This window comes from Drosophila rhopaloa, unplaced genomic scaffold (genome assembly GCF_018152115.1).
Source record: "Drosophila rhopaloa isolate 14029-0021.01 unplaced genomic scaffold, ASM1815211v1 contig_155, whole genome shotgun sequence".
In the NCBI taxonomy this organism is placed as follows: domain Eukaryota; kingdom Metazoa; phylum Arthropoda; class Insecta; order Diptera; family Drosophilidae; genus Drosophila; species Drosophila rhopaloa.
In genome coordinates this window covers 1,403,255-1,419,180 of record NW_025335034.1, presented here as the reverse complement: position 1 = coordinate 1,419,180, position 15,926 = coordinate 1,403,255, and the positions used below count along the sequence as shown (strand labels likewise).

The following is a 15,926-nucleotide window of genomic DNA, read 5'->3' as shown; positions in this document are numbered from 1 at the left end:
CTCAAATTGATTAACTGTATATTAAGATTGCCAAATGTCTATAGATCTAACGAATAAATCAGCTTAAATAAAAAAATAAATATAAAATAAATTCCGCTTTCATAGTAGTCTGAAGATTTGTATGCTTAAATACATTTTCTTTGTAAAAGATTTTTAAAGATTTTCTGCCCAAAGAAAAACTTTGATATTATTTCGGTGTGTTCTGTGAAATGGTATGTTTTATTTATTATACTCCTTGAAATTATAAATTTTAAAATTTTTCTTTTTAATCTGCCAACATATTTTTGTTTAATGTTTGAAGTGTTTTCTTGCGATAAATACAAATTAGTCTACAATAATTTTTGTATATGCGTTTACATTCTTAAACAGCTATCGTATTTTGACTCTTGCTTGCTTAAAAAGCGAGTTTTTGAATTGGATGTAAAAATTTGGCAACCAAGTGCTAATTTCTTTTAGATACAAAACATGAATTTAATTAAAAAGTCACTTAAAACAAAATTGAAATGATAGTGTCGATAAAATTAAAAACGAAATAAAATTAAAATGCATCACAACGGATTCTTACAACAAATATCTCTCCGTTGTGTTACAGAAGTATTATGAAAGTTACAGTTTTTCTAATTTCAAATTTGTTTGTGTGTTTAACATATTCTTTCCAAACTTCGTATTTTTGTTTATGTTTAAAAGTCAAAATGTATCACAATTTTGATCATTCTGTTTTAATAAACACGATTTCGGCTGAACTTTTCACAATGCTAATTATTTAGTACACATTTATGCTGAATGTCTCGATTATATTTAATGGGTCTTGCACAAATTTGATTTAATAAAACCCAAAATGTATTATAGTAGAAATTTCATAAAACCGATATTTACAAATACCAGAAAATAAGTAGCTATTTATGGTTGCACGTTTAAATGAGTATGCAATAATCGCGCATATATATCGGTGCTTTAAAATTGTAAACGTAGATATTATATTTCCTTTCTAATAGGGGTACAAGTTACAGTGAAAGCCCAATTCAATGAGAAAAAAAAAATGAAAATGACCAAAATGTTCATTTACACATTATAGGGTGGATTATTTGTTTAAATCTCTACAGAAAATGCCGAAGAAGTACTCCTTATCAAATACGAAATGATATAAGTATGTACAATGAGCAAAACCTACCATTCGATATTTTATTTATAAAACATGTTCTCCTCTCTTTCTCTATCTCTCTTGTACAGTGCACATAATTTGGATAAAAGAACGTTTCTAACAAACTATTATCAAAATTTATTGACGGTTGAGTACTTCTCAATTAAGTGTGAGATTTGTATACCCTGTAGCAATATTTTTTGTGTAGTATGCGTAAAAGTAAACACGGTCGTACATATGTAAGTATTGGATACATAATTTATACAAACATATGCGTAATTGAGTAAAGCAATGAACTCTGCTACATAATTTCACATTTATCTGAAACGCCTTGATCAAGTGAAATGAAAGTCTTGCAAAGCAACCTAGTCAATTTGATGCCTGGCCTCAGTTATTAATGCTAAAAGCGCATCCAGTTTAAGATCTTTAAACCGTTCGAAGTGGTCCATAAGCGGATGAATCGCATCCGACTCAATGGCGGCCGAGATGGTCTGGTTCTGAATAGTGCGGTTTAGGCAGGATGCAACCTGTGCCAGAAACTCACGCCACTTTTGCCTGTTTTCCTCGCTAAGAGTTGCGTCAGTTCGTGAAACGTATATTTCCTCGGCGCGAAGTATCAGAGCAACCAGGGATAGGATGCCAAACTGTAAGTGTTATTATTAGTGGGTTGGCCTATTACTTGGAATAAAGGAGTACATACGCGACTGCAGAAAATTCCAGTCAGTTTTTTGTCGTTCAGCGTAATGCCAGCTGAAATGCTCACTAGGATATCGAAACTAGCTTTGTTTAAGTGTTTCTTGAACTCTGGGTAAAGCGCATACAAGACTCCTTCAACATCGTCCTTGTCCTTCTTCACCACAGTCTGCAGGGAACAGAAAACTCCACTCCAAACAGTCCACCGAATGCTTTGATTCTCAATAAAGGGCATAATGCGGCGTAGGAGAATCTGCAAGTGAAAAAAAATCTTTTAGTTTCATCTGTAATTATATACCGGGTTTTCACAAAAATCAAAGTAGTTCCATTCATTTACAAAAGTATAGAATAGATTTTAAACGACCTTCAGTTCATGATATATTAGTAGGTTTATTAAAATTTATAAAATCAAAACTATTTCCTGTTTTTGCCAAGTTAGCATATAGAGTTTCTTCACCATTATTTGTATTTAAAAATATATATGTACGGCATTCAACTCACCTTTCCCTTGCGTACATTCATCATGGACACGACCTTGTCAAATGCCAGTCCCGCTTTCAACTTATTCACCAGTGCGGCGTTCGTCTCGACCTCATAGTTAAACTTGTTCTTCAGCTGCGGATTCATGGTCTGCGGATTGGCGGCTTCGGCGGCCCGCTCCTCGGGCGTTTTGTTGGCCATCTCCAGCTGTTCGAGGGCCGCGATGCGCTCGGCCTCTTTCTTCTTTTTAAGCTCGATAGTGGCCATGACATCGGGGCTCTCCAGATCCTCCAACTTCAGAAGATAGCGGTACAGCGTCTCGATCAGAAGCAGAATATGACGGGACTTGCGCATGCTGCTGGGATTGACATCATGGCTAGCTGATGGAGGCAACGGAGTCGAACTCGTGGAGGAGGAAGTCGCGTTGGCATCTGCCCCGGAATTCGACTCGCCGCTCATAATGTCAGCATCGATGATTTTCCGCGGCGCTGTCACACTGCCGTACTGCAGCTTTCCCAGCGAGTTCTCGAACTTCAGAGGCGAGAATATATAGCCCGTCAGGTTGTTATTGTTGCCACCGATTCCACTCGATCCATTGTTTGTGCTGCCTGCCGTGCTGTTGGCGTTCTCCGAATTGCGGCGCTCTCGTCCGTGGCCATTTCGAGTGCCATTTTTGTTGCCCAACTGCACGAGAATGAGCTGCGCATGGCCGCGGGGCTGCGTGAGCGGATGGTTCAGCTGGTTGTCCTTGTGCGCCTGGCTGTTGCGCATCTGCCCGTTTTGCTGGGCCTTGCGCTCCCTGAACACTGTGTAATAGTAGTCGTCGATGTACGGAGTGTCCGTGTTTAGCTGCGACAGCTGGATTCCGATTAGCCAGTGCTTATCGCGCGTGCTCATCAGGTTGGCATACTCGTCGTATTCATCTAATGGGTAATTCCCTGTGCCGTCCGGACGTCGTCCTATTTGCTGCTGCTGCTGTTGCATCTGCGACTTCTGACGATCGCTGGCCACCGAACCCGCCCTGCTTTGCTGCATCTGGCGCGCCACAGCAGCTTGCTGGAGCAGCGGATGGTTTTGCTGGATCTCCTGCACAAGCCGCATGTTGAACATGTTGTACATGGAGTTCGGCTGCTGGCCGAGTAGACTTGTGGCCGATTGCAAGGGATGCGGTGGCATTCGAGGTGGCTGCATCTGGTGCGGATGGGGCGGTTGCATAAAGGCAGCCGGATGCAGGCCAGCGGCGCGCATCGCATTAAAACTAGGATGCATGGCAAAGTTGTTCAGAGCCGTGGGCAGGGCGTGAGGATTGGGTAGTGGGCGCTGATTACCGCCGGCCAGTGGAAAGTTAGGCGGCATGTGCTGCGGCATGAGCGGGTGCTGCGGCAGTGGTGGCATATTCCCCGCCAGACCTGGCGGGTAAATAAACCCCGGCGGCACTCTGTTGCCACCCATGCCGTTCAGTTGTTGCTGCGACGGCGGTGTGGGCAGTAGCTCGGGCAGAGGATGGGGACCGGGAAAACCCAAATTTGGCCTGGGTGGAGAGGTCTGCGGCGTTCCCATAAAACCAGGGGGTGCTGTAATGAGTGGTGTCATAGTGTCAGTTTCTATTGTATTGGAAATCTCTTTTAGTTAGGTTTGAACTTCTTACGTTTTCTTAAAGACACCTACCGAAATGTAAACCTTTGAAAACTTTGATTAGACACTTGACTTTGAGATAACGTAATCTCTATTATCTTTAACTCAATTAACGGTTGACTTTTATGTTATCTTACAGCTTTCTATTTAAAGTATTTTAATCTTGGTTCAGCTGATTTCGAAGCTTAAAATTCTAAGCAGTGTTAATCAACATAAAACAAAATGGTTTTTGTACAAGTATATATTAGGGTATTAATAAAGAAAGGTGGTTCATAAAATAAATATCACTCACTAAATTTGTTTCAAAATTTAAAAAAAAACCTTACTTTCAGATGGATATGCTTACCCTTGTGCTGCGCTTGTTGCTGCGGCTGGTGCTGCGATTGTTGTTTCTGCTGTAGCTGAAGTTGCTGGAGTTGCTGCTGTTGCAACTGCTGTTGGTGCAACATGGTTGGTGTGGCCACATGCTGCCTGTTTCCCAGGGTGAAGTCGTCGAACATCTTTCGCTCTGCCTGCTGCTGATTTTGCTGCTGCTGTTTGGGCATTGATTGCTGGATGATCATATTGCGTTCTATGTCCTCGAGGGTGGTGATCTTTGGGCCAGCCTGTGGAGGCATGTGATGCAGTGGAAAGTTGGCATTTGCCTCCGGCGGGGGCTTCATCTGGTGGTGGTGCTGTGGTTGCTGCTGCTGCGGTTTGAATGCGCTGCGCATTGGTTCGCGGAACAGGGGTTGGTTGTTGGGGAACGGCTGCGAGCCCCAGACGCCCGAGTCCAAGTTGATTCGGTTCGTCAGGCCGCCGGCCTCACTGTCTGCAAACGTAGACAGGTCCATGTCGTCCAGCTTCATCGAGGAGAGGTTCAGCTCTAAGTCCGAGTCGCCGATGTGTCGCGACTGCCGGAATGGGGCATTAAACGGGGCCGGAGTGGAGCCGCTGGACGAGGGCGCCGAGGAGAGCGGATTTCCGTGTCGCAAGAAGGCACCGTTGCCGTGTTCGGCAAAGTCCGTGCCACCGGTGGATTCCGCTGGCCGCTTGCGCACCCTCTCGCCATTCCCGCCCAGCCGCACCATCGTCTCGTGGGCCTCCTCCCAGTCGCCATTTATCGCCGATCCGAAGGTTTCGTCATTGAGGGCATCGTACTCCGCCTCTCCGATACGTCCATCGCCACCTTCATCGTCCTGGGAAAACAATCAATGCACGTAAATTAGACATCCGTACATTTTGCTGCCCCCGGTGGCCTTCGATGCCCCCTTCTTTGCCGAGTGAAAAGATAAAGTGTGCGTTGCGCATTTGCCGCACCGACTGCGGCCCTGCTTTCCTGAATGTTAATGCCGCGGAACCACGATCATTGCTTACCGGTAGATTTGTGTCAAAGCTGAAAAACGAGTCATCCATGGCGATAAAACTATTGCTTTACAAAAAATTATCATGACTTGTCAGTGACAAGTTGTCACCTCACCAGTGTGACCAGGGCGGCGTGGGTGGTTGGGTAGCCAAGCATCGATATGTGGTATCGATTGTTACTCGATTCACTTCATGCGCTAATATCGGAGTCCAATATCGGCGCGATTTGCAACTTTGTGTGAATAAAAATAAATGAATTTCTCTTTTCAGAGAAAATTAAATTTTTTTGTTATGTTTGTAACGCAGAACTGGAAAATTTTTCAAAGTCCTTCTGATGCACTTTACAAGCTCATTTTATAAGCTAGGGACTTCAAATTTTTCCACTCGTCTTATTTAATGATCAGGCGGATTCCGTTTTAAGTTTCAGTTTCATTGTACGACGGGTATTACTAACCTGAAAAGTTCTGTTGAAAATGGGTGGCCTTGATATAAAACGAATCCTAACTTAACTTAATTAAATATAAAAGGACACCCTAGAAATCTTCTTAGTTTAATTTGCCTTTCTTATTTCTATATATGTTTGATTTTCAATTAAAATTAGCTAATACCCCTCTTAATCGCAAACGATATTTTAAACTAGTTCCGGAGTGGAGAACCAGCTGCCGCCTGCGCATCTCTAAATTACTGGTTCCTTGAGTTGTCTCTTCGGACGCAACGCCGAGTTTCTTTTCAACAATAACTTATTTAACCAGTTAAATTCCAAAATGAAACGGAAGACGAGCGAGATTTGGTGCTTTTTCCGGGCCGTGGACGACACGTTTGCGCTCTGCAACATCTGCAAGGCGAAGCTGTCCTACAAGACGACCACCACAAATTTAAGCAAACATATGAACAGAATGCATCCAACGTCGGCGCTGCAAAATGACAGGTACAAAATCCATAGCCAAGGCAGTAGTGCCATGGATAGGAACAAGGGGAAGCCTCGAAACTCGGCGCAGGAGGTTATCATGCTGGACTTTGTTAAGAAGCATCCGCGCCTGTTGCAGAATCCGACGTGGGAGACCCGGAACAACCTTGAGTCGCTGTGGGAGCAGTTGACCTCCGACCTTAATCGTCATGGGCCGCCGCGAAAGGATGTGGCCACCTGGAAAAGGGTAGGTAAAATTACCTTTCCTCCTATTTCTCATTTAATAGGATTTTGTTATTTTGTAATTAAAGGCGCTAAAGGACTGGAAAAGGTTTATCCTGAAGAAGGTGGAGAAGAATGAGTTGCACAACGTACCATTCGGCACCAGTCTCAGTTCGTCGGAGGAAACGATAGCCACATTGTGCCGCCTCAACGAAGATGTTAGTCAAATAATCATGAAGGTTTCCGACGACGAAATGCATGAGAATTCCACAAACGAGTTCGACGTGGACGATGTGGAAGACGTAGTCCCAGAGGACGATAGTGGCGCCCTTCAGACCTCCACCGAGTACGTTTACGAGCCGGATGAGAGCAAAGTAGACATAGACCCCCTTTACCTGCAGTCAAGCAAGAGGGCCGCATTGGCCAGCAGTCGAGTGGCGGATGAGGACACCACGTTGCTGGAGAAGATCAGCAATAACATTGGCATGGTCCATGATGCAGCCAACAGCGCTCATCTCGCTCTTAATGAGTTTTTCGTCCTGTACAAACAGAAGCTGTACGAGGACAAGCGCCACCACCTCGCCATGGAACAACTGATGGCCGAAAAAATAGAAATAAAAAAGAAACTCTTGGAAATCGAGCAGCGGAAGTTGTCGCTGAAATGACGGGATTCACACACAATAAACTAATAACAAAGGTAGTCTTAATACCCTTATCATTAAATAAACTAAGTATTCCATTAAAATGTTGCCTAATATTATCACTTCTTTCTTTCAATTCTTCATGCTCCCAAAACATAAAATTAAATAGTTTCCTTAAGTTTTATTTCAGAGACATTTAGCTGATTTGCAATTGTTCATCATAGACTTCCTTTAAGATTTCCTTGAATTCCAATGGATATGATGCATCGTTCATAACAGCATCGTAAACATATTGCACGTCCTGCAAGATACGAGTATTAAAAGAAATGATGGCAGAAGATTATGATCAAATAGCTTACCGAGTTTGGTTCTTCTGAAGAGGTAGATTTTACCTCATCAGGATCACTTAGTCCGCCCAAATCTCCGCAAGCAATAAATGGAACCAGCCGGCGGTTGACATCGGATCCTGTTTTCTCCGCCAGCAGACGGATATCATCTCGTGCCGGATTGATCACTTGCGGAATGTAACCGACCGGCAGGCAGAAGTCTGAACACACCACAAACGCTTCGATGCTCGAGGGACGGGAACTCGGCGGCTTGTAGATGTCAAATTTCTTGAAGAATATCTGCATCTGGGAGCTGAGCAACCAGGTGGCGTTGCCCTTAAAGATCTTGGCCACAAAAGTGCCGCCAGTTTCCAGCACACAGGTGGCAATACTGAGCGCAGCCACCAGCAACTGGTGTTGCATGTACTCGTCCATCTCGTGGACGCCAGTGACATCAGGTGCTCCATCGCAGACCACCAGCTGTGCCTTCTCATCTCCGCCGAAATGACCGATGATGGCTTCCGCGGTAGACTGCTTTGTGATGTCTCCCTGGAGCTGGATTATACCACGGATAGGAGCCATGGCTTGTAGATCCACGGCAATGATCTTAACGGCGGCCTTTTCGTCATCCGTTTGGCAAGGATCGTACAATTTCCGTGAGAGCACTTGGGACCAGCTGCCAGGAGCGGCACAAAGATCCACGGCCCGCTGCACTCCTGGTTCAAAGGATATTACATACATTTACTTAGACGTTGGAAACTGAAAATCGTTTAGTTCGCACCTTTCAGTATGCCGTACGCTTCGTCGACGTGGAGCAACTTGAAAGCACTCCTGGCCCTCCAGCCCTCCTCCTTGGCCTGCCGATAATATATATCACGTTTATCCTTCGAGGTTTTACCCATTTTCAATTCTTTCAAGCCAGTAATAAGGTATCTCCCATGCTTGGCTAAAATATTAGGGATGGTCAATTGTGGAACTGGTTCCTTATTTAGCAAAGTGCAGAAAATACTAAATAAATCAAAACAAATAGATAAGCGTATTAAATGCTAATGCCTTTAAATGCTAAATCGCAGATGTTTTTAATCTCTTTTGTACCTTTAAACACTTTAATGAAATTTTCAGACAATTTTTGAACTGAACAAACCAGTAACTGTCAAATTTGTGACTAAAATTGTTTATTAACAAGCTTGGTGGTTTCCTTATTAGTTACAGTTTAAAGAAATAGGGAATACTATAATAAATAATAAACCCTTATCTTTCTTAAAAAATTGAATATTTACGTTCCAACAAGTTTTATTAAAATTTATATTAATTATATTTATATTATTATATTTATATTTTTCCACAGTAAAAAATAATAATTAAACGTCACTCAGAAGGGGAATGGATTTCAGTCACTACGCAATGCGGCCACACTTCTTACCGCGAGAGCTTTAAAAACACGCATTTATTGGAGGTTTCGGCTAATTAATTGCTAAATATGCATAGAATTCCATTGCATATGGTGTCAGGACCTTGCCCCGAGGCCTCTGAATATGTCACGATGTCCAGGGTCATGTGTCCGCGCAACCTGATGTAAGTATCAACACCATTTGGTCTACCGGGTTGCCAATATTGCGAAATGTTGATTATCCTGGATAAGGACATCTACTTACCAATCCAATCACATATAATATTTGCATTTATTCTAATAATAGAGAATGCGAGCTGTTCTTGAAGGTTTTGCGAAAGGAAACCGATGCAGTTTTTCACGACTTCTCGGAGAATGCTCAAATGTCCCTTAATGTTTCCAAGGAATGTATGAATATGAAAAATTCTGATGTGTTGATGAAGGTATTTGCACCCTGTTTTTAGTGATTATTCGTATTGTAATCTTTTTATACAGACTTTCCAAAGCCTGGACGAAATCATCTGCCGTGCACCCAGTGGAACTACAACATTCGTAGACGCGGTTTTGGCCCGAGCTGTGATGTATATGAAAAGTAACCAGCACGGCGTAGGTAATCTTTAAATAGCTTGGATGAATATTGTTAACAATCCTATTGCTAGATTGCTTGCAATGACTTGTTATATTACGAGTCTTTGGATCCAGCTCTCAAGACAGTAGAGGGAACTATAGTCTCACAAATCCTTCTTTGCATATGTCTCTATATGGAGCGTGAATATAAAGCATCGCAGGTTAAATTGAGTTACTTAAAGGACATGATTGGTAATATTTACTATATTTTAGGTTTTTTTTTGTAAATTCACTAATTCATGAATTTTCTAGAACGAACACCATTAGCTGATAAAAGTGGTGAGTGAAACTAAAATTGTTGTTGTTAATAAAACCTGCACTTTCATTATTAATTTGTTAATATATGAGCCATAAATAATATCATCAAAGTAACAGGCTTTAAATGCAACTATTCATATTTCATAGAAATTTCCATGTTCCTGACTCTATTACAACAATATGATGAGAAAATTAACCAAGCTAGGAAAAATGTTGAGTTTAGCCAGAAAGTTCAATGCAACCCACTAATGCCTTTTGAGGGCTATAAGCTTATCAGGAAAATACCATTCGCCAGCAAAGCATGTAAATACTTGTAAGTAAAGAAAGTTTTCTGTTATAAAGTTTTAAGTACATGTTATTTTATAGCGAAAAAACCATTGAAAAATCTGCCGGAGTGTTCGCTTCGAGTGACATCCCCAAAGGAGAAATAGTTTTGGTGGAGAATCCTATATACTTTCAATTCAGTTCTCCATTCATAAACTGCGAAATGTGTGGATTGCATCAGGAACTGCTCTACACCTGTGATAAGTGTCGTTTTAAAACCTACTGTTCGAAGTTGTGCATGGAATCTGATTCGGAAGTCCACCAATATGAGTGTTATGGATATCGAATTGGTGTAATACCTATGCTTGAGGCTTCGATACTGTTTCGATTGTTTCTTGAATCAGGCGAATATATACTTCCGGCTTTAGTCGATTTTGCGATGGAAGGCGGGTATGTAAAGCACAAATTATCGAAGTACTTATAATCACAGTCTTATTACCCCCAAGCAGAGTAGTAAATGACCCTCGTGACGCGTGGATTTTTATACTTGAGCATGCCCAGGAAGAGGATAAGAAATACAATATTGTCGGGGAATTTTTAGCCACTTCGCCAGATTACAAACTGCTGGCCAAGGAGAAGTATCTCGAAGTTGTATCAACCGCATTCCGTCTGTCGGTTTTTATTTACAATGACACTGACCTCACAGATAAATACTTTTATTTGCTGGCTTTAGAGAAAATCGACATGATAAATGTGATGGCCGCGATTCTTTTACGGCTTGGTGGCCACGTTCTGTTGAATTCTCAACGAGATGAACTCTGCTATCCAAAAACCGGAGAAGACATGAATGAAACTCATGAAGAATTCGTAAAGTGTGGTGCTCTGCCGACGCCAATTGACCGCATAAGCGCAAATGCCTTTAATTACTACGAAATAAATGCGATATCAGATTTCGTAGATTGTTATAATAAAGTACATGACAGTCTAGATGAGGTCGAAAATGAATTGCAGGAGAACTCTTCTAATAATAGTCCAGTTTTTTTGTTTGTTGATCGGCTATATTCCATATGCATACAAAAATATGAAATTGACACTATTGAAGATCTTATGAATGCGAAAACCTTGCCCACACAACAAGTAGAGGAAGTCCTAGAAATCTTTAACACTTCAAAACGTTGTCAGTTGCTGACAAGTATTGCAAAATATTTTCATCAGTTCATTCATCAATATTTTAATAAAGTTGAAAATACATTTCAAATTAAATGTACGCTCCGCGCTACCTTAAAGGCTTTTAAACAGAATTGTTGTGCGTCCGAAAATGTAAAAGTCATGTAAGTTAATTCTTTTAATCTGAATTCCTTTTTTTTAATTATTGTATTTTTTTTCAGATCGCTACCGAGGGGAAAATGTGTTGGAGTTACTGCTAAAAATGTCGTTGACGGCGAAGAATTAGTGATATGCTCCGAATTTGTCAGGCATCATGATCAGAACTTTATATTGGATTTGGTGCAGTGCCGAGATTTTAATTTTCTTTCAAATACAAATCATGGAAAATCAAGTGTAAGTAATTGGTTTTATTATTAAATCGTGTTTTTAATATTTACGAATATTATTATTTTTAGTTCGAAAAAAGCCTTCACCCTTCTCCCGAATTTTTACGACATAATAAAGCATTCATATTTACAATTAACAATAACATTTCAACTTGGATACAGTCTAGTCAAGGTTTGATTGATATGATTGAGTTTAGGAAAAACGTATTTTAATGTACTATTACTTTATGTTTTAGATGTAAAGATTCAAGTTAAATTGTCCATTTTGTACGGCACCTACAATAGCTTTCTTGCCTTGCATTGCCCAGAAAAGGATGAGATTCGTTTACTGGGAGTCCTTAAATTTTCCATGTTTTTGGCAATGAATGGTTTGTACTTGTCAACCTATGTGTTTATGTTCAGGCTAATTTGTTTACCCCTTTAATACAGGCTTTTTGCAACATGCCAGCGAAAATATTTTGCACGTGATTGAGTTGATTGAATTGGATGATATCTATTTAAAAGATATCGAAATTTACCGACAAACCTTTTGTGTAATCAGGCGTATTATGGAAAAATATATTGACATCATGTGAATTGAAAATGTTATATATTAATTAATTATGATTGTTAATTACTTTCTACTTTATGCAGGATTGATTGCTCGGATGTGAGTGCAGACTATCCCAAAATGGTGCTTGTAAGCTGTTCATTGATATTAAGAAGACTTCAGCTTCATACGGAAGCTTTAATTGATAACGAAGAGGCTTCATCTTTATACATGGAATATAGTACCTACCATTACAAATGGAAAACAATACTTAACTCTTACATTCTCATGCCACCAGGTTTAAGAAACTTTTTGGTGGACTCTAAAAACTAAGGTAATTTGTGCTAACTATTTCCATGCGGATGGAATTTTGGTTTATGTTAAAGAAACATTGTTTTTTCTTTCAATTCTGTTAATTCTCACACGCGGAACCAATAGAAAATAAATGATTTTTTTTGTTGATATAATATGATTAAAAACACATTCCAGTAATTTAGATTTATGTTAAATAAAGCCAAACTGAATATTTGATTTTGATTAAGTTTACGTTAAACTAATGTTAAATATTTCTAAACTAGTTTTCTCGAGTTATTTAACAAATAAAAAAAGAAATATGAGTCAGAACTCTTTGCTTAATGCACTACTTTATGATTAGCTGTATCTGCATTCATTGTTTATGCTGCTGGCAAAAATAAATCTAGTAATACCTTATCTTTTTATATCGGCTGCATGATAAGTTTATTTAATACGAACTCAACCATTGTTCTTTTTTTTTGAACCGTAAACACGTTCCGGTCGGTTTTATATGTTTATGAATATTCGCCCACAGTTTGGGACTTCCGAATTTTGGAAATTATGTTCACATATTTTTGCACGTTCTTGAATCTTGGCAATCTTACCAAGAATTCGGCGTACCATTGTCACGTCTCCGGAGCACGGAGATCGTGCGGGCTAGCTACTGGCGTAGGTCTATAAATGAGCGCCCAGTCGATGGAGCTGCATTGAGTTTTGTGGTGTCGTCAGTGCTATGAGAGTGTTTTTGGTGGTTTTGAGTGTGCTGGCCGTGACGGTCGCCACCAAGTGTCCGTTTTCGGCAATTGAACCCTTGGCCAGGTTCAAACGGAGCGGTTTTGACATTCGTCCAAGCGTCAGTGATGGAAGTTTGGATGCTCTGATCAAGGACTTTATGCCCAAGTACAACGCCAACAATGTGCACACCAGTTGGGCTGAGCCTACGCCATCTGGTCCTCATCAGGCTTTAAGGTGTGGTGTACCACCTCGCTACTGTCTAAACGGTACACGGAATCTTCAATATCGGAGTATCGATGGATCCTGCAATAACCTGTTGTATCCAGAGTTTGGAATTGCTGTTTCCCCGTATAGGAGGCTTTTACCTCCACGGCAAGTGGAGCAGGCCCCGAATGCACGATTGATCTCCTTGTCCTTGTACGGAGAGCAGACGAGCAACGATAGATTCCGCACCATGGCGGCCATGCAATTTGGACAGTTTGTGGCCCACGACATCAGCCAGTTAAGCACGCAGGGAGCTCCTCATGATTGCTGTGCCGAGCCGCGTAATCCCCGCTGTATGGCCATAAACCTGCCGCGTGGAGGACCCATCGCCTATCATGCGGGCAAGACCTGCCTTCACTTCGCACGCAGTGTGTCTGAAGCGGATGCCATTTGCCCAAGGAATGGAGCACCGTACCCCGAGAAGTTGACGGTGGCCACTGCCTACCTGGATCTGTCCTCGGTCTATGGAAACACCCAATCGCAAAACAGCAAAGTACGCCTGTTTAAGGGCGGCCTTCTAAAGACAAGCTACACGAATGGCCAGCACTGGCTTCCGGTGAGCCAAAATGAGGACGGCGAGTGCGGGCTTAGGAGTGAGTGCTACAGCGTGCCGGATAGGAGGAATAGGTTCTCGCCCACCATTGCCGTGCTGCAGACTCTGCTGGTCCGGGAGCACAATCGTCTGGCCGAGAATCTGGCGCTGATTAACCCTCATCACGATGACGAGCGTATTTACCAGGAAGCGCGCAAGATTAACATTGCCCAGTTTCAGAAGATCACCTACTACGACTGGCTGCCCCTGTTCGTGGGTCGCACCTACACCTATCTGAACGGTCTCATTTATCCAGTGGAGCCAACTGAGTACGTGAACGACTATGACGAGACGGTGAATCCCGCTGCCTATGCGGAGTTTTCCGCCGCAGCCTTCCGATATGCCCACACCCAGATCCCTGGATGGTTCTCGTACGTTTTTCCTGATACAAATTATGGAGGGATTGACTTTAATTTATACTTTTCACAGGTTGGTGGCTCCAAATCGCAGTTCCAACCAGACTATGCGCCTGAGTGACTACCTCGATCGATCCGAGACCATCCGCTTACTGGACACATCCGACAACTTCGCCGCAATGTTGAGGGGATTGGCTACTCAGTTGCACAAGCGATCGGATGGGAATATTGATCGTGAGATAAAACACTATTTCAACCGCAAGGAATTTGAGGAGTACGGATCAGATCTGAAGTCTATAGACATTCAGAGGGCACGAGACTTTGGACTGGCCTCCTACAATGATGTGCGAGAGTACTGCGGGCTGCAACGAGCTGTGGATTGGGCTGATTTTGCTCACGAGATTCCGGCAGAGGTATGGGATCAAAATAGTTATTCCAATTCAAATCACTGTAATGTGGGTTTCTGTAGAAAATATCGCTATTACGCCGGCTGTACGCGACTCCGGATGATGTGGAGCTGAGTGTAGGTGGCACACTGGAGTACCATGTCCCTGATGCTCTATTCGGACCAACTCTATTGTGTGTAATTGGAAAACAATTCCTGAACACGCGACGTGGCGATAGATTTTTCTTTGAGCGGGAGAACGCTGGAGGGTTTTCACGTGGTAAGTTGGAAAGCATAATATGATAGAACCATTTTCAAATCCCTTGTCCACAGCTCAACTGGCGGAGATCCGTAAGGTGAGTCTGGCCAGCCTGTTCTGCAACAACGCCAACTACCTGCACTTGGTCCAGCCCAACGTTTTTGTGTTCCCGAATTCCCAGTAAGTCCAGTAAAATTTTAAACTTTATATATTTTTAAACACCACTCTTTTTATAGTAATTTACTACTAAACTGCAATTTTATCCGGCAAATTGATCTTAGCAAATGGCAGGATCCAAGGCCTTAACTTGAACATGGCCCAATTTGTTTGTTTCTCTCATCCTTTTTTTTCATCAACTATTTTACACAACGTCATAACAAAATGGACTTTTTGGACTTTCTTATTTACTGTTAAAATGCTAGTATTTATTCAATATAAACTTATAAGCAAATAGTTTCATGAAAATAAAAAGGATTGTTAAAAATGTAAAAGTTCCTTTTTATACCCTTGCAGAGGGTATTATAATTTTGGTCAAAAGTGTGCAACGCAGTGAAGGAGGCATCTCCGACCCTATAAAGTATATATATTCTTGATCAGGACCACCGTCCGTCTGTCCGTCTGTCTGTCCGTCTGTCTGTTTCTACGCAAACTAGTCTCTCAGTTTTAAAGCTATCGAATTGAAACTTTGCACACACCCTTCTTTCCTTTGCACGCAGTATATAAGTCGGAACGGCCGGGATCGGCCGACTATATCCTATAGCTGCCATATAACTGATTGATCGGAAATGCCATAACTCTGCTGTTTGTTAAGTTAGGAAGTTGGGACTCTCTATGGGTATTATATTTGGCCAATCAATCCGACGTACAAAATTTCATAAGGATCGGCCGACTATATCCTATAGCTGCCATATAACTGATTGATCGGAAATGCCATAACTTTGGTGTTTGTAAAGTTAGAAAGTTGGGATTTTCTATGGGTTTTATATTTGGCCAATCAATCCGACCTACCAAATTTCATAAGGATCGGCCGA

At 41.8% G+C, this 15,926-nt stretch overlaps 5 protein-coding genes across 5 annotated transcripts; 3 read left to right on the top strand and 2 right to left on the bottom strand.

Moving 5' to 3' along the window:
* Positions 1–194: 194 nt before the first annotated feature.
* Positions 195–5,414, bottom strand: LOC108048702 (protein PAT1 homolog 1). Its single transcript, XM_017129527.2, has 5 exons — positions 5,306–5,414; positions 4,296–5,127; positions 2,336–3,888; positions 1,842–2,087; positions 195–1,785 (listed from the first exon to the last, which is right to left on the bottom strand). The coding sequence occupies exons 1-5, from the start codon at positions 5,342–5,344 to the stop codon at positions 1,507–1,509; spliced, it is 2,949 nt and encodes a 982-aa protein (XP_016985016.1). The 5' UTR covers positions 5,345–5,414; the 3' UTR covers positions 195–1,506.
* A 552-nt stretch (positions 5,415–5,966) lies between these two features.
* LOC108053607 lies at positions 5,967–7,182 on the top strand. The gene is made up of 2 exons (XM_017136311.2): positions 5,967–6,447; positions 6,512–7,182. The coding sequence occupies exons 1-2, from the start codon at positions 6,058–6,060 to the stop codon at positions 7,085–7,087; spliced, it is 966 nt and encodes a 321-aa protein (XP_016991800.1). The 5' UTR covers positions 5,967–6,057; the 3' UTR covers positions 7,088–7,182.
* A 42-nt stretch (positions 7,183–7,224) lies between these two features.
* Positions 7,225–8,460, bottom strand: LOC108053608 (putative tRNA (cytidine(32)/guanosine(34)-2'-O)-methyltransferase 1). Its single transcript, XM_017136312.2, has 3 exons — positions 8,171–8,460; positions 7,423–8,105; positions 7,225–7,364 (listed from the first exon to the last, which is right to left on the bottom strand). The coding sequence occupies exons 1-3, from the start codon at positions 8,289–8,291 to the stop codon at positions 7,260–7,262; spliced, it is 909 nt and encodes a 302-aa protein (XP_016991801.1). The 5' UTR covers positions 8,292–8,460; the 3' UTR covers positions 7,225–7,259.
* Positions 8,461–8,768: 308 nt separating this feature from the next.
* LOC108053609 lies at positions 8,769–12,536 on the top strand. The gene is made up of 13 exons (XM_017136313.2): positions 8,769–8,964; positions 9,087–9,222; positions 9,275–9,385; positions 9,439–9,598; positions 9,659–9,685; positions 9,812–9,977; positions 10,031–10,378; positions 10,438–11,259; positions 11,317–11,488; positions 11,551–11,653; positions 11,718–11,849; positions 11,911–12,052; positions 12,115–12,536. Exons 1-13 carry the CDS (start codon positions 8,870–8,872, stop codon positions 12,341–12,343), a joined length of 2,643 nt encoding a protein of 880 aa, XP_016991802.2. The 5' UTR covers positions 8,769–8,869; the 3' UTR covers positions 12,344–12,536.
* A 480-nt stretch (positions 12,537–13,016) lies between these two features.
* LOC108048694 (peroxidase) lies at positions 13,017–15,386 on the top strand. The gene is made up of 5 exons (XM_017129516.2): positions 13,017–14,266; positions 14,325–14,664; positions 14,721–14,916; positions 14,970–15,075; positions 15,132–15,386. The coding sequence occupies exons 1-5, from the start codon at positions 13,038–13,040 to the stop codon at positions 15,199–15,201; spliced, it is 1,941 nt and encodes a 646-aa protein (XP_016985005.2). The 5' UTR covers positions 13,017–13,037; the 3' UTR covers positions 15,202–15,386.
* The last annotated feature ends 540 nt before the right edge of the window (positions 15,387–15,926 follow it).

What these genes read in the sequence shown, in the direction of transcription:
- LOC108048702 (XM_017129527.2), bottom strand. Translation starts at nt 5,344, where the DNA reads ATGGATGACTCGTTTTTCAGCTTTGACACAAATCTACCG. An exon ending in GCAACAAGCGCAGCACAAGG is followed by an intron (nt 3,889 to 4,295) that starts GTAAGCATATCC and finishes CACTCATTACAG; the next exon opens with CACCCCCTGGTTTTATGGGA. An exon ending in CTGGAATTTTCTGCAGTCGC is followed by an intron (nt 1,786 to 1,841) that starts GTATGTACTCCT and finishes TAACACTTACAG; the next exon opens with TTTGGCATCCTATCCCTGGT.
- LOC108053607 (XM_017136311.2), top strand. Translation starts at nt 6,058, where the DNA reads ATGAAACGGAAGACGAGCGAGATTTGGTGCTTTTTCCGGGCCGTGGAC. An exon ending in ATGTGGCCACCTGGAAAAGG is followed by an intron (nt 6,448 to 6,511) that starts GTAGGTAAAATT and finishes TTGTAATTAAAG; the next exon opens with GCGCTAAAGGACTGGAAAAG.
- LOC108053608 (XM_017136312.2), bottom strand. Translation starts at nt 8,291, where the DNA reads ATGGGTAAAACCTCGAAGGATAAACGTGATATATATTATCGGCAGGCC. An exon ending in AGCGTACGGCATACTGAAAG is followed by an intron (nt 8,106 to 8,170) that starts GTGCGAACTAAA and finishes CCTTTGAACCAG; the next exon opens with GAGTGCAGCGGGCCGTGGAT. An exon ending in CTTCAGAAGAACCAAACTCG is followed by an intron (nt 7,365 to 7,422) that starts GTAAGCTATTTG and finishes CGTATCTTGCAG; the next exon opens with GACGTGCAATATGTTTACGA.
- LOC108053609 (XM_017136313.2), top strand. Translation starts at nt 8,870, where the DNA reads ATGCATAGAATTCCATTGCATATGGTGTCAGGACCTTGCCCCGAGGCC. An exon ending in TTACTTAAAGGACATGATTG is followed by an intron (nt 9,599 to 9,658) that starts GTAATATTTACT and finishes TGAATTTTCTAG; the next exon opens with AACGAACACCATTAGCTGAT. An exon ending in CAAATCATGGAAAATCAAGT is followed by an intron (nt 11,489 to 11,550) that starts GTAAGTAATTGG and finishes TATTATTTTTAG; the next exon opens with TTCGAAAAAAGCCTTCACCC.
- LOC108048694 (XM_017129516.2), top strand. Translation starts at nt 13,038, where the DNA reads ATGAGAGTGTTTTTGGTGGTTTTGAGTGTGCTGGCCGTGACGGTCGCC. An exon ending in CTCACGAGATTCCGGCAGAG is followed by an intron (nt 14,665 to 14,720) that starts GTATGGGATCAA and finishes GGGTTTCTGTAG; the next exon opens with AAAATATCGCTATTACGCCG. An exon ending in CGCTGGAGGGTTTTCACGTG is followed by an intron (nt 14,917 to 14,969) that starts GTAAGTTGGAAA and finishes CCTTGTCCACAG; the next exon opens with CTCAACTGGCGGAGATCCGT.